The sequence below is a fragment of the Vespa velutina genome, chromosome 25 (assembly GCF_912470025.1).
Source record: "Vespa velutina chromosome 25, iVesVel2.1, whole genome shotgun sequence".
Classification (NCBI taxonomy): domain Eukaryota; kingdom Metazoa; phylum Arthropoda; class Insecta; order Hymenoptera; family Vespidae; genus Vespa; species Vespa velutina.
This window is the reverse complement of record NC_062212.1, coordinates 2463938-2479427: the sequence shown is the minus strand read 5'-3', so window position 1 is coordinate 2479427 and position 15490 is coordinate 2463938. Positions and strand designations below refer to the sequence as shown.

The window sequence follows — 15490 nt, the reverse complement described above, 5'->3', positions numbered from 1 at the left end:
TGGATATGTTTTAATTTATTATTTGTTCTTAAAACGGTATCATTCTTGAATAACGCTACAAGACATAACATTATATTACGAATAACATCTAATTTCTTAACGGAATACAAACAAAGAGTACTTTTCATAAATTTTGTTAACAATTATCAATGTTACCAATAAAAATATCTGAAAATCGGACAATTCAAAAATTGTTTATTATTAAAAATAAAATATTGCAAACAATTTTTTTAAACCACCCTATGAACGAATACGCTATGGTATATGTATATAAAAAACAAAAAATGTGATACATTGTTCCTCTCACTTTCGACAGTCTTGAATAATACAAATTTTATAATTTACGTAAAATTCTAGGAATTTCTTCTTTGCTTTACTATGCATCGCACAATTGCTGGAAAGCTTAACCCTAATTGTGCACACTTCAAAATAATTTCAAGTTGTGCACTTAGTGTGTGCTACACCCCAGGCATTTTAAACAACAATCATTTATACTGAACCAATAATTTTGACTTCAAAAAAATACTTTATATTCTTTGAAGCCTCGGAAATAATAATCAGTAGGCTTGAAAATGCATTTCCAATTTTTATATTATAAAAACATTCATGAATCGTGCAATACGTAAAAATTGATTTTTTTCGTTAAAAACCTCATATGGTTTTTAATTGTCAATGTTTCAAAAAACAGCAAGCACCATAATCATTTAGAGACGAGTCTTTCTTCTTTCTTTGAAAATAAAATAAATACTCAAATGGTCGTTGCAAAACATACAATTATTTTCTAGTACAAAAATATCTTATTTTGAAAACAAAAAAATACTCATTAATTCCATCAATTTCCATCACTTACAGTTTCTTTCTTCATTCATTTAATTGAAATTACCATACATACAATCTCTTATCTCTACAAAGAGCTATAAAAAAACGAAATTACGGTAAAAAAATAATAAAATGTTTACTCGTGACCGATGAACTGAACGATGAATCTTCCAACGTAGTGCTTATGGCAAATTGAGCGTCTATATGAGGGACATTCAATTTTAATTTTTCCGTCTTTCGAACGTGGACAAATCATAAGGGTGTTGCTTTTCATATATTATAATTCGAGAGAATTCATTTGCCCAATATAAAGTCCGAGTATGCTCTTAATTCCTAATTTTAAATCAAATAAAAAAAATAGCATATTGAAACGCTCTAATATAAAGTTCTACCAGACAAGATTGAGAATTTGAACATATTAATATTTCCATTTATTATAGAATTTTGACATTTCTATCAGCATTTTTACTTTTCAGTAATATTCAGGAATTTATAGCAACTGTATCTAATATCCCGACGAAAATTCTTATAGGCCAACGATTAATTTTTCTATTATCAGTGACCGAATGACTTAACTGATCAAAAAGATTCGACTCCTCTTTTACTTTCATTATATCATTCAGTAATGTATAATAACTTATTTTTCCTTCTCATTGATTGCATTTGATTTTGAGATATAACGAGACATAAGGTTAGAAAATAACTTCTACCATACTTATACATAAGATCACGCATGATGGTAAAAAGCATGAATGGACTAAAAATTTTTAATAATAGAAAATCAAAAATTAACGCAAAACAAATATACTGCGCTCAGGAGTAGCACACCCAAGATTTTGCGAACTTCAATATTACTTCATCAAAATACAGCGAGTGACACAATGCGAACTGTTCTGGCAATACAAAGATACATATCTCAACTACTGACAAATGGCGACCCTAGTCCTATTTACAAACATTTATTTGTTTTAAATTGTGTTTATAGTTGGTCTGTGATGTCCTGCACCTCAAACAGGTACAACAAAAAGGATAAAAAAAAAAAAAAACGAGCAAAACTGTCAAAAAAGAAATAAAAAATAACTATTGAAAAAAGAATTCGAAATTTCAAGAGGAGTCAGTTCTCGGAGCTGGCATTTTATATCAATTGTAAATATATTAAATATACTTACTAAAAATTTACTATAGAAACTTACATTTCAAATTTTAACAATTTCTTTTTCAATTCCGATCACAAAAATTACAAAAAGAAAAATTACTGAACTAATTGATTTAAAACCAATGTATGTTCAAAGTATATTGAATTTGTATTAATTTTTTGAAATAATTAAATTACATTTTTTTATGTCAAAGATTTGTTATTTAGAAAGTCAGCTAATTATTGAAAAAATCGATATTTGACTTTTCAAAGAACAATAGAATTTTTTAAATCCATGTCTCGTACATTTGTTATTTTGTGCATTTTGTACAACGTACATTTCAATAGCAACATTCGCATAGATTGAGAATTCATTTGAAATTTATCTCTATTTCTTTTTTTGCATCAATTTGCGACCAGTCGCCATCAAGAGAAGTAGAAGAGTACCAGACCTTCAAAATGACGCAAAAAAGATCAAACCTGCTTGAAATTTTATAGATAAAATTCACTAAAATATCCTTAACCCGTACCAAAAGTATCATTACGTCTCATCAAACCATTTAACGAAGATCCCTTATTATAAAAGGAATAATTGACTTATATTATGGTGAAAGAGTAAATTATTATTCCCCCTACATTTTCTTTGACGATCTTGCTTACTTCATGAAAATGGTAACGTTAGAAATAGTCTGGGAGCGCTCAGTAAAATAGCCCATATGATCACAAAAAAAATACAGGCTATATAAAGTTTGAATCCTTGATGGGCCCAGAAAAACCTTAAAAAATCGAAAAATCAATATCATTTGTAAATGATTGTCAATAATAAACAGATGATGAATTAAAAATGCAAGAAACAAGATACCATCGCCATTTTATACGTGCTTGTGGAAGCGTTTCAATGGGATCCTTTAAGATGTATTTTCTTATTCCTGCAACATATGTCGCAAAATAATTATCCCAAACGATATCTTTCATATCACAAGGGAATAAGTCACGATCTGCGGGTGTCAATTTCTTCATTAGTTCATTCCATCTTTCATTCGTATAGGTCCATTCATTCATACAAAAATAACCAAAAACGTCCGCCATTTGGTGAATTTTCTTATATATTCCGAGTAACCTTTAACGATAAATATTATTGCCAGTGTGAAATTTTTCTCTTTTAGCATTCTAATACTTTCCCTTCAGAATATAAGATATAAGAAATTTACCTGGGTTGTTTACCCAAGCATAAAGCGATCGCATCGATTATAAAAGCTGGTAGTAAGTGTAGAAAGTACACATAGATTAGATAGACCAGCCGGTATTTTGTCATCTTAAAACTACAGTACCAAATCATTTCTTTAGACGGTATCAATCGTTCATACTTTAATGTCATTTCTTTCAATCTGTCGTAAGTGATTGGATTATCCTGAGATACGTAATTGTAAACGGGAATACCTTCATTGGATCTGAAAAATTATATTAGATCGGTGTATATGAAATGTCGGATTTTAATTATATATGAATATTAATTACAATGCTTTTGCTATATTTTCGTTTAGTACATAAGCTATTTAAGAGTCATATTGTCTATTGCCATAGTGATATTTCGTCAAAAAAAATCTTACTAGAATTGTTTATTCTTGTTATTTATTTTGAATATTGTACAAAAATAAACTCCGTTAATGTAATTTTCTTATACGTGTACGAACTTGGCAAAATAGCTACAAAAACCAAATGCAACATAAATTAAGCATTTAAGGAGAACGTTATAAACGAGAGAAAAGTGCAGCGTTGCTTCGAAAAATTTCATTTCAGAGATTTATCACTACAAAATGAGCCGTGTGGAAAACCCAGGTTAACTGTGATTAATCATATTTTGAAGTAATTAATGGAAATGAATTCAAATGTGACAACAAATGAACTTGCTGTCAAAATGAAGGTTGACCATTCAGCAATATTGCAACATATTCCTGCAATTAGGAAGATCAAAAAAAATGGATATATTGGTATTACACGAATTGACCAAACGACATAAGCTTAATCGCTTGTACGTATATTCATCGGTACTAACCCGATTTTTTCGAGAGCCATTTTTTGATCGAATTGTCATTTCTGATGAGGGATAGATTTTGCATGATAATAAAAAGAGATCTACTCGATAAATTGATAGAGACGAGACATCTGCTCATGCACCGAAACCATCGCTTCAATCACGAAAAACTGGTTGGTGGAATGTGAGTGGAATGAGTCATTATTCATTCCTACAAACTGAGGAATCCATTACTAATGCAAAATACTGCCAATACATTGATCAAATGCATTAAAAATTAAAAGTTATGCGCTCTTCGTATCAATATTTTTCTATGAAAACACTCGACCGCATACGTCACAACAAACAGTTGCAAAATTGACTGACTTAATGCTTAAAATTTTTCAACATCCACCGTATCCAGCCGACCTATCTCCAACGAACTGTCATTTCTTTAAACATCTTGAATTGTTTTTAAGCGATAAACATTTTGAAAACGAAGAAAATCTTAAAATTGCCAAAGTAGAGTTTATTGATTAAAATCAAAACATCTTGAAGAATGGCATTTATACATTAAAAATATATCTAAGCAAATGAAACCTATTTAAATTAAATAAACATTTTTAAAAAAATATAACGTTTTTAATATTCATTAAAAACCCGTCACTTCATAAAGACCAAACTATTATATTCGAATAAGGATAAATTAATTTAATTTGTTCTAAAATCATTATTTAATTAATTCCTGAAGGATATCATTTGACGCTACCTTAGATTATTAGCAATGCCCCAGGCACTAGCAATTAATCCATTAATCGTCAGATCTCCGGGTACCAAGTTCACTTTCATCGATGCATCGCAATGATGAATTCGCATTATTCCCATTAGAATATTTGCTGTAATTCCTATAGGTCCGTACATTTTATCTACCCATCCTTGAATAGGTTCTCGATACGTGGATATCACTAGGAATATTAAATTGATAAATATTTATTGTTTTATTTTATAATTTAATACATATTACATTACTACCAACCAATTCCAGGACGAAATATTCCAATCGGTATTGTGTCAGCATACTTTTTTACCACATTCTCTGCAAGTGATTTCGTATACACATAACTATTTGGCCAATTTCCAAGTAAACTAAAATCAAAAAAACGTGCACCATCTATTTCTTTAATATTTTTGTTATAAAAAAATATGAAACGTACTGTGGTGTAATATCGTTAAGTAATTTTTCTTCCATAAAGTCAATCAAATCGATCAATTTGTCAGCATCTATCGGTGGATCATAAATCTTTTCCTCGATCTGATTGTAAAGGCAGTTGGCAAAAGCCGTGGATACGTGGACGAAACTCTGACATATTAAAAGTAACAAACATTTATTATAATCAGAGCTTTCATTAAAAGATCTTGATAGTCATTAGTAAGTATATATAAGATAAAGATGGTACCTTCAGATTCGGCATTTCTTTGGACAACTTTATCAAATCCCTTAGACTTTGGACGTTAATAGCTATCGCCGCTTTCATTGCTTCATTGAATCTCACGGTCGCGGCGACATTGAAAACAATTGATACTTCGCGTACGAGTGTAGCTCTATCAATTTTGGAAATACCGAGATTTGGCAAGCTACAATCTCCCTTGATTGCGACTATTCGTTTCCGGAATTTTGGTTCTACTTCCTTTAACTTGGAAAATAACTAGAAAACGAATAGAGTTGTAAATTTTGTCCACTTCGTTTAAATAAATGTCATAAAAAAATAAATAGCATTAGAAGACTTTGTACATGTTCAAAGTACACTAAACTAATAATTTATTTATTAATCTCTTGTTTCATATATCTAGCAAGTATATACAAGGTATTCAATTTATCTCAAATAATTGAAACTTGAGAGACTGAAGCGAGCAAAAGAATTTTTGAAGAGATTTGTTTGGTATAATCAGAAACATTGGATAGTGCCAAATTTATTTATTGTAAATCGAACGATATGGAAACTTTTATAGCAAACTTCATTTTTTTAATAGAAATATATATTCTTTTTTCACGGCTCGATGATTTTTTGAGATGAATTCGACGACATTCTATATGAAGTCATTTATTATTATAAAATATTATAAATTACATTACATTATAAATTCGTGAGATCTTAAATAGTAAGGAATACAAACATATACCACTAGTTCTTGACTGTTATACTGCATACAATTCAACATGAATGTAAATCGATCCAACTATCAAAAAGCAGTTATATACAATAGTTCGATATAAAAAAATGAATTTGACTTTAAAATTCTCCCAACGCTTAACACGCTTAAAAATGAATTGAAACATGATGTATCCCTTCGCATTAAACAAATCCGTACAAAAACCTTCTTTTTTAGGTTGGACCTCTAACAAGATGTTCAAAATAAATAAGACACCCTGTATAGATTATTTAATAGATACAGAATCTAATATATAACAATCAAAGAAAATATAGAAATTATAAACAACTTACCGAATCTTCCATAAGTTCATCCAAGCGTTCAAGAACATTTTTTCCTTTTTTCGAACGTATCAAAATATAAATGCATCTGATGCCAGGACATCCTCTTAACAATTTCTCGATTAATAATTTTCCCATGAATCCGGTTCCGCCAGTCAAAAATACACTTTCATCGTCGTAAAACTTTTGAATAGGTGTAAGCTCGTCGATTATTTTGACGGACGATTCTATAGTTGATGTTCCAACTACTGAATCAAAGGCCACTTCTTGGTCATACTCTTCTAACAGCGATTTCATCATTTCTACTCTTCCAAATCGATCTATAAAAGTAAGCGTGAATTAGACATTTTTTTAAATTCTATATCATAATTTTCTCTTTCGGATAGATTTTTTTAATTCGCTTCTGAAAAGAAAACTGATAATTTTATAATCTTAAAGTCAGAGTATATATGCAAACGCGGCGAAGCTGAAATGTCTTCTGAAAAAATTATAAATTGTACTGACGATTACTATTGACGCATTTTTTTTATTCTAACGCATTTTATTCTAACTGCTTCTTTTCTTTTATCTTCATATTCATGTGGTCACACGACCACGATCACTTCCAATTATAAAATATATATTCATGGCAAGTACGTTGGTGTATATATACCTATATACTACTTTTCTGAGATGCGAACGTACAAAAAGTAATAATGCGAAATAAAGAATGTTAAATACGGTTGACAAAATATCCTCCAATAAATCTACATTTTAATTGTTTATTACAATATATTTTCTTCTATAATCTATTATGATTATGATCAAAGAAGCAATTTTTCGTGGGAAGAATTTTTCACCTTTTTGGCTTGTCTTGAATTTATTCGAAAAAAAATCAATTGACACAATGCGTTATGAGGCGAGTGAGAGTCGATTGTGACATTGGTTCGTCGAAATTTATCCACAATAAGTATGTAAGCAATATAAGATACATATCTATATCTATAATAAATAGGTATCTTATTTTCGGTCTACCGTTTTGAGACATTGTTCGATAAAAAAAGCAAAAAAAGAAAAACAATCGCTCAAGTTATACAACCATTATCTTTTTTGTTTTCAAATCTTACGCCAAATTTTTCGATAGTTTTCTCTCTATTCTTGATTTATCATCTCAAAATTCAATTAAAAAACATAATATTTAAATAATAATCAAGCTTCGATAAATTTCAAATCGATGTAATTAAACAGTCGAACTATCGATTTACTGGAGAAGAAAAAAAAGAAACAGCGGCATATAATAGGAAAAAAGAAAAGGTTATGTAATTCATATAATTCAGAAAACGATCTTTCTACAATAGTGTCGTTTGTATATTATAATATACAATATTGAATACATAATCTTGAATAGAATATAATTTTGAATATCCGTTTTGAAAATGCGATTCTATGCTTGTTTTTTACTTTTAATTCCTTATAAAATGTTAAATATATAGTTTATATTTGTATTATATTTAATGGTACTTGCAAATTAATATAATAAAATTATATAATATAATATTTTATAATAATGTAAAATTTCAGAAAAGAAATGTTCATAACAGTATAATATGTTACAAAATAATATAATAAAAAGATACGAAAAATATAAACGAAGTATCGTGATTGTTTCACTCCCACTGACTATTATTTTCGCGTAATATCACGCATAATCGTAAATATATTCTTTAATAATTGTAATATTTTTTTTTTTCATATATACACAAATTTTACTGTCTTTCACAGGTATTTTCCAATTATGAATTGAAATTGCGTATGTACTTTAAAAAAGATTATTAACGTACTTAATAACTTAAACACAAACGTACTTTCCTTCCGTACTCACGATAGGTGTATATACTCGAACAGAGTTCACTTTTACACTAAACTATAAAATCAGATAGAAGCAGCTTAATATTGTTCCCCTCTACTATTTATTCAGCATATCCAACACGATCTGAAGGTGTAACAATTCTAAAGGTCAACACTTCATTTTTAAGTTTTTGCTCGAATTATTTAAATCTAAAATAACTGTAAACAAAAAATACCAATCAATTTATCACGGTGAAAATGATAAGGAATATTCGAAATAAAAACTCGCCAATAATAACTTCAATGTATTTATGTATTTATTAACCTGACGCATAATTATTGCATTATTAATTCCATGCTAATTTTCATTGCCTTCCAATAAATATCGAAGAACAAATATAGTTTTCAAAAAATATTTCCTTTTACATGATTTACGATTTAAATTTATGCAGGAAATATTTTTATATAATTATATAAAAATATTTAATTTTTTAAAAATACGGCGGGATATCTTTTTATACGTAATAAATAAGTTAATTAATGAGAAAAAAAATATCCGATCAAACTTTTATGAATAAAAATACCCAAATAATTATAATTGTAACCTTCCTCCCGTACCACCACTGAAGTTATAATTTTTCATAAAATTTATATTTTAAACAAAATCCCTTAAATAAGAGAACTCATTGATCCGCATTTTGACAAGAACAAGAATTAAAATTATTCTTTCCTCTTCATCTTCGTTGACAATCTTGTTTCTTTCACGAAAATCTGAACATTACGATAAGCCGCGAAATCATGTAATTATGAAGAAGATACAGGCAATAAGGAATTTCAATATTTGATGCTTTCATTAAAGCATTGAAAATTCGAAAAATAAATATCATTAGAAAGCGATAGTGAACGTAAAATGCAAGAAAGAAAATATCTCTGTTGTTTTACCCAAATATGTAGATGCATTTCAATGAGATTCTTTAAGAGATACGTTTGAAAATAAATATCCTTCAAAAACAAAGTCCTTCATAAAAGGAAAAAAAAGTATTCACGATCTTTCGTTGCTAATTTGTGCGATATATCAACCATTAATGATTAGCGGTTTGATCATCAAAACTCCGGACATTAAGTTCACTTTTATCAATCCATCCTGATGATTAGTTTCTATTAATCCCATTCCAGCACCTGCTGTAATTCCTATTGGCCCGTGTATATTATAAATCCATCCTTAAATAGATTCTTAATACTTGAATATTATTAAGAATATTACATTAATTTTTTCGCTACCATGAGTGCCTATATTTTGCTCACTATAAAATTTTCCTAATATATTAAAGTGGTTTACGTTCAAAATCCTTCATATATACCAGAGATGACTAAAGTCACGAATAATTAAGTTCACGAAAATCAGTGAAAAACAATCAAATCAAGTAAAAGAAATTTAGATAGCTCGATAGAGTTTGCGCAAAAGAAAAAAATTTCATAATTAGTTGAATTATAAGCGATGATTCATGATCGATGAGAGAGTAAAGTCATCTCTTTATGATATAAAGTACTCTTTGTGGTTTTGAAAAAACGATTTAACAACCAAACTAACAATAGCGAAATGGTTAATTAACATATGGTTAATTAACATTATATTTATTATTTTGCACTATAATTTATTATTAGTAACTAGATTAGATTATTATGAATCAGTTTCTAGATGAAATACTTCAATCATTAAAAGTAACGAAGACATAGCTTTGTAAAAGAGTTTCTGAGACACATACGTATAAAAAACAAATTTCAAACATTTATAAACTTCAAACGTTAATAACGCCTATTTCACTTTCACGTTAAAACTCTAAATCTCAGCTACGTAAAGTAATGTAATTCGCTTATTCGGTAAATTACAATCGCCCTTGATCGTGATTATGCGATATCGAAATTTTTATTCTCTACTTCTCACATATAGAATAACTAAAAAGCACATATTGAAAAAGTTATAAATCTTTCCTGACTAATATAAGTATCAAAGTATAATAAATACGTGTTACTTCAAAAAATAAGACTTTTTTGTACATTCAATCTATCTTAGATCAATAATTTTTATTTCTGAATTTTTTTTCTTCTTATTTTTTGCACCAAAAAAATGCAACCGTACTTTCTGATGAAAACCAATATTTTCGACTATATTAATTGATTAAATATTATTATAAGTATATACTATTATATATACTATTATAAGTACGATATATGTATATACTTATAAATACTAAATATGCTATTATATAATATACTTTATTCATGACCTTTTGGAGTTATGAAGGTCAATGCAGTTTTCTTTTTTCATCTAATTACTTCATTTATTTTTCTAGAATATTTTATGGTATTATTAAGTTGATACATATAAAATATTGGATTTTAATTACATGTGAATGTTATTTTTGTTATAACCTTGTTAAAAGTCTTATTGTCTATTGGCAGAGTGATATTTCGTCAAAAAAAAGTTTACTAAAATTGTTTATTCTTGTTATTCATTTTGAATATTGTACAAGAATGAAATCTGCTGACACGCATGTAATTTTCTTATACGTGTTCGAACTTGACAATATAATTACGAAAACCAAGCGCAACATAAATTAAGCATTTAAGAAGAACGTTATAAACGAGAGAAAAGTGCAGCGTTGCTTCGAAAAATTTCATTTCAGAGATTTATCATTACAAAATGAGTCGCGTGGAAGACCCAAGTTAACTCTGATTAATGATATTTTGAAGTAATTGATGGAAATGAATTCAAATGTGACAATAAATGAACTTGCTGTCAAAATGAAGGTTGACCATTCAGCAATATTGCAACACCTTCCTGCAATTAGGAAGATCAAAAAAGTTGATATATTGGTATTGCACAAATTGACCAAATGACATAAGCTTAATCGCTTGTACGTATATTCATCGCTACTAACCCGACCTCTTCGGGAGCCATTTTTTGATGGAATTGTCATTTCTGACGAGAAATAGATTTTGCATGATAATAAAAAGAGATCTGCTCGATAACTTGATAGGGACGAGACACCTGCTCATGCTCCGAAACCATCATTTGTTGAACATTGTTAAAAGAAATTTGCAGTAAAATAAATCAATATTAAATTTACTTTCATCTGAGCAAAGAACGAGTTTCCAAAGTTCAATCAAATTAATGCACATAAGTTTTAGTCGACTGTATTTATCTGTTCATCACTTACAGTTGCTTTCTATCTTACAACTCTGCCGAGTTATATTTTAGCAAGATACAGAATATTTCTCATAATTTGAGGGTACGTATTCTTCCCTGATATTAACACCGATATCATTACATAATATTCAAATATTTATAAATGAATTTTTTGTAACTTCCTTAATAATGATCTGACGTTCTTTAATTGTTAGTATCTTCAGCCGAGATTTATTATCTGTAATTTGCATTTTCTCATATTTCTTAATGATATATCGCACTATTGTGTACATCAGTAAAAAATTATATTAAAATTTTAAGTTTTGCCAAATTTTTCTGGCAAAAAAGATTTAAAAAAAAAAAAAAAAGTGAAATAACGTGATCTGAGACGAACAAAGATAATATTTCATTTTTCTTTACATTCATGACTTCTGTACGCAATTCGACGACACATTACTATTGTGAGAAGACTAAGATCATCACATAAACTTATAAATCATTCCTATATATTTTAATTGGTAATGCAACATACGTACGTAAATATTTTCAAAATCAAGCAGTAGAATCAAATAAATTTATACAAACACTTTCTCGATTTTCAAATTATTATATTTATTATATTATTTTTTTGTTTATGAAAACGCATTATGACAAATTTTTAATTCGTACATTATCTCTATATATAATATACTATCAAAGAAAACAATTTTTATTGGTGTATCATTCGTTTGTATTAAATTGTTGCAAGAAAATTAGATGTACAAATACTTTTTTGACTCATTTTAAATCCTTATTAAAAAATTATTACAAAAATACGAAATACGAAAGGAATGAGTATCGATATTTCAATTACTACGATACAATGTAAAAATAAATCAGTAATATTTATATTAATGTATATCTATTTATATGTGTTGTGTTTATTCTATGAGATCGTTGAGGGTAGCATTTTAACATTTCCAAAATTAATTAATACTCTATTTCAAAATATTCATCGTTCTTGACGATACAAGATTGAAAGTGATCTAAAATCGAATTTATTAATACTCTAGGAATTTCATTTATACTTTCGTTTCACTTCATTTTACAATCAACGTAGTATTAATGTTTCATTAAGCGTATTTAAATTTATTCTTTTTTAATACTTTGTTCTTCTCATTGTAATTGCATTTACATGTTTTACACAAAATCTCATAAAAAAAAATAAAATGTACTAAAAGATATGATAATTCATATCTCAGAAAATACAAAAGTGTACTTATTATCAACCGATTTGATATAAAATACAGGACTATTAACATATGTGTCATTAATGTAAATATTGCTGATTCATTACTACATTTTATAGCATTAATTACAAGTATTCGATATTGTTTTCTTCATATATTGTATCCGTGTCATAACATTTTAATAATGCTTAAAAAGAAATAATCCATGTTTATATAACATTTTCTTTTTCCTATTTCGACCAATAAAATATACTAATTAAAGTTTGACAATTACAGCCTATGATAATTAAATCCTGCATATATTTATCCGAGATGCAAACGTGCAAAAAACAATAACAAGAAATAGCAAGTGTTAAGAACAATATGAATAATCAATCCCACTAATGTTACATTCACCAATCTCATGATCCATCTTCTCAATAACTAATGAAACTTTAGTAAATAATTTATATACTTTGAGAACTTACTTCTCTAGTTTCACTGGACTACATATGTTAGGGGTCAAAATGAAATTTTTGTTCTATCTTATTATTCTAACTTACAATTATCTTCTTTTTATTCCCTTAAAAATTATTATAAATTTAAATATTCGTTATCAGAAGAATATTATAAATGAACTGTAGAAAAATCAAGAGCAAATCTTAAATAATTCATGAGAAAACGGATCATTAGTCTAAAAAAGAAGAAAGCTTTTCAAAAATTAGGATAAAAAAAATAATTTTAGTAAAAACTTACTTTCCAGTAGAAAAAGCAACCAAATCCTCTGCTACTGTAAAATTCATCTCCTTCCAAACCATCCAAGCTTATCAAAGATCACATCTTCTTAGAAATTTTTCAAGCTTGTAACTTTGCCTTGAAAGTCACTTCACATCTCAGTTATGACTGTCGTATTCCATTCCCAGCTATTCTGAGCAACTTTCAATTTGCCAGCATTACCATCATTAAATGTAATGACAGTATCACATATACCAAGCTTTGATATATGAGATTCAGACAAATACATTTCTTGATATTCTTATCAATACAATGCAATAGAATGATTTATTTACATTTAATGTTTCCTATTTAATTCTTCGATAGTAGTTTCTGGTAATTATCTTCATAACTGATATAACAGATTACATGTTAACCAATATAGAGTTTCAGCTGCTTCAGCAGATTTACATTTAAATCAATCGTTTGAACAAAAGTTGTGAACGTCTTGAAATTTCATGGAAAAATGGTATCCTATATATTATCTAGATTATGTTCATTGCTTCTTACGGCCTGGCCATAATATTCTAATAGCTGATTGACGACATCTGCCAGACGATCCTGTATAATTACACTGTTAGAATACTCATACTTCCTTCATGAAAGTCGCATATAAATACTTTTCTTTATTCCAGCACTTACTTTTTGATGTAAAAAATTGTTTTCAATATCTTCCATGATGTTTATTGTCTTTCCCGCTGCAACTTGTAAACTCATGGAACACCGAATTTGAATATATCCAAATTTACAGTTATATTAATATCTTTTTCATTCAAATGTGTCTTATTTGAATACACGTCGTCACACTTCACTTCATTTTTAAAGTAACTTGAAGGAGTACAAGTCTGTGAAACTGATGTATAGGATAAAGTTTCAATCCTAACCTCATTCGCAACTTCCGACAGAATTCTGTAGTATCGATTGCCATTGTTTTTTATTGTTTTAATCATTGTTTTAATCATTGTTTTAATCATGGTTTAATGTAATAATTAACAAACAAGATTAATGCAAGAACAATTTGAGAAAGAATCAAAAAATTATCACGTTCATACGACAAAATCGGTTCTGAGAGAAAAGACATACTGTATAGAATCGTCAACGAATTAGAAAAATAAAAATTCCAGAAATCATATTTTCTCGATAAAAATAAAATCTAGAGCACACATTCATTTTTTCACATGTCATTATATAATTTTTTCTACACGACATTGTAAGTGACGCCATAAAAATTTACTAATATAAGATAAATATACATTTGTTCGATAATTTGTTGAAAAAATTATATTTTATATAATAAAAGTACTTATATAACATTATAATACAAACATTAGTGTTACTGAAGTAAACTTTATTTTACCAAATGTAAATAATGAACTTCACTTCTTTCGTCAAAGTATGTAACTATCTGTTAAAGTACCGTAAATCGGTGCGCCGTCAACAGAGAGCGCTGATGACCACATCAATGAGGATGATCAATCACATGTTGGTGAAGCATCCAATGGGTGCGTACCATTCGGCTCTTTCTATTGCTCGAAAAAAAAAGAAACCTGCCGAAAGTTTATCTTTACACAATCCGTATTTTATAAGGGCGAAGGACGTGAGAAGATGCATTACTTACAATTAACTGTTAAATTCGTGATACATTATATATAATGTAAATAATAAAAAATCATTAAGCACAATACCGTAACATGCTAACGTCGAACTAACTTTATATGTGAATCTTTAATTCTAGAAATTCGAAAATGTACTTACAAGTAATTCGATGTTAGAAAAATTTGATTCTTTCACAAGTAGTATAAGTATTGATAATAGTTAAATGCATAGCTAATCGCAACAATGAGGATTGTACCGAGCATTTAACTTTTAAAATTATTAAAGCATCGAGAAGCTATGGAACAATATTTATAGAGGAATTATTTATCGAGAAATTTTTCAGAGACATCAAGTCTTATGTCTTATATATTTCGAAATATCTTTCGATATGTTCGAAAAAAAGGAAAAGATAATTTGAGGTTTTAATGAGTTATT

General features: G+C 28.2%; 1 protein-coding gene across 2 annotated transcripts; it reads right to left on the bottom strand.

The window, feature by feature from the left end:
• On the bottom strand, positions 1-14911 carry LOC124957409 (fatty acyl-CoA reductase wat-like). Of its 2 annotated transcripts, none has more exons than XM_047514447.1 (11): positions 14817-14911; positions 14102-14368; positions 13442-14020; positions 6473-6780; positions 5426-5674; positions 5183-5328; positions 5005-5114; positions 4738-4933; positions 3166-3405; positions 2817-3074; positions 1-2730 (listed from the first exon to the last, which is right to left on the bottom strand). In XM_047514447.1, the coding sequence occupies exons 4-11, from the start codon at positions 6758-6760 to the stop codon at positions 2616-2618; spliced, it is 1602 nt and encodes a 533-aa protein (XP_047370403.1). In that variant the 5' UTR covers positions 6761-6780; positions 13442-14020; positions 14102-14368; positions 14817-14911; the 3' UTR covers positions 1-2615. The 2 variants fall into 2 exon arrangements, with proteins under 2 accessions (XP_047370403.1, XP_047370402.1); XM_047514446.1 differs by having other exon boundaries at positions 14786-14856.
• Between the last annotated feature and the right edge of the window lie 579 nt (positions 14912-15490).

What these genes read in the sequence shown, in the direction of transcription:
- LOC124957409 (XM_047514447.1), bottom strand. Translation starts at nt 6,760, where the DNA reads ATGATGAAATCGCTGTTAGAAGAGTATGACCAAGAAGTGGCCTTTGAT. An exon ending in CTTAACGATATTACACCACA is followed by an intron (nt 5,115 to 5,182) that starts GTACGTTTCATA and finishes TTTTGATTTTAG; the next exon opens with TTTACTTGGAAATTGGCCAA. An exon ending in GGCATTGCTAATAATCTAAG is followed by an intron (nt 3,406 to 4,737) that starts GTAGCGTCAAAT and finishes ATAATTTTTCAG; the next exon opens with ATCCAATGAAGGTATTCCCG.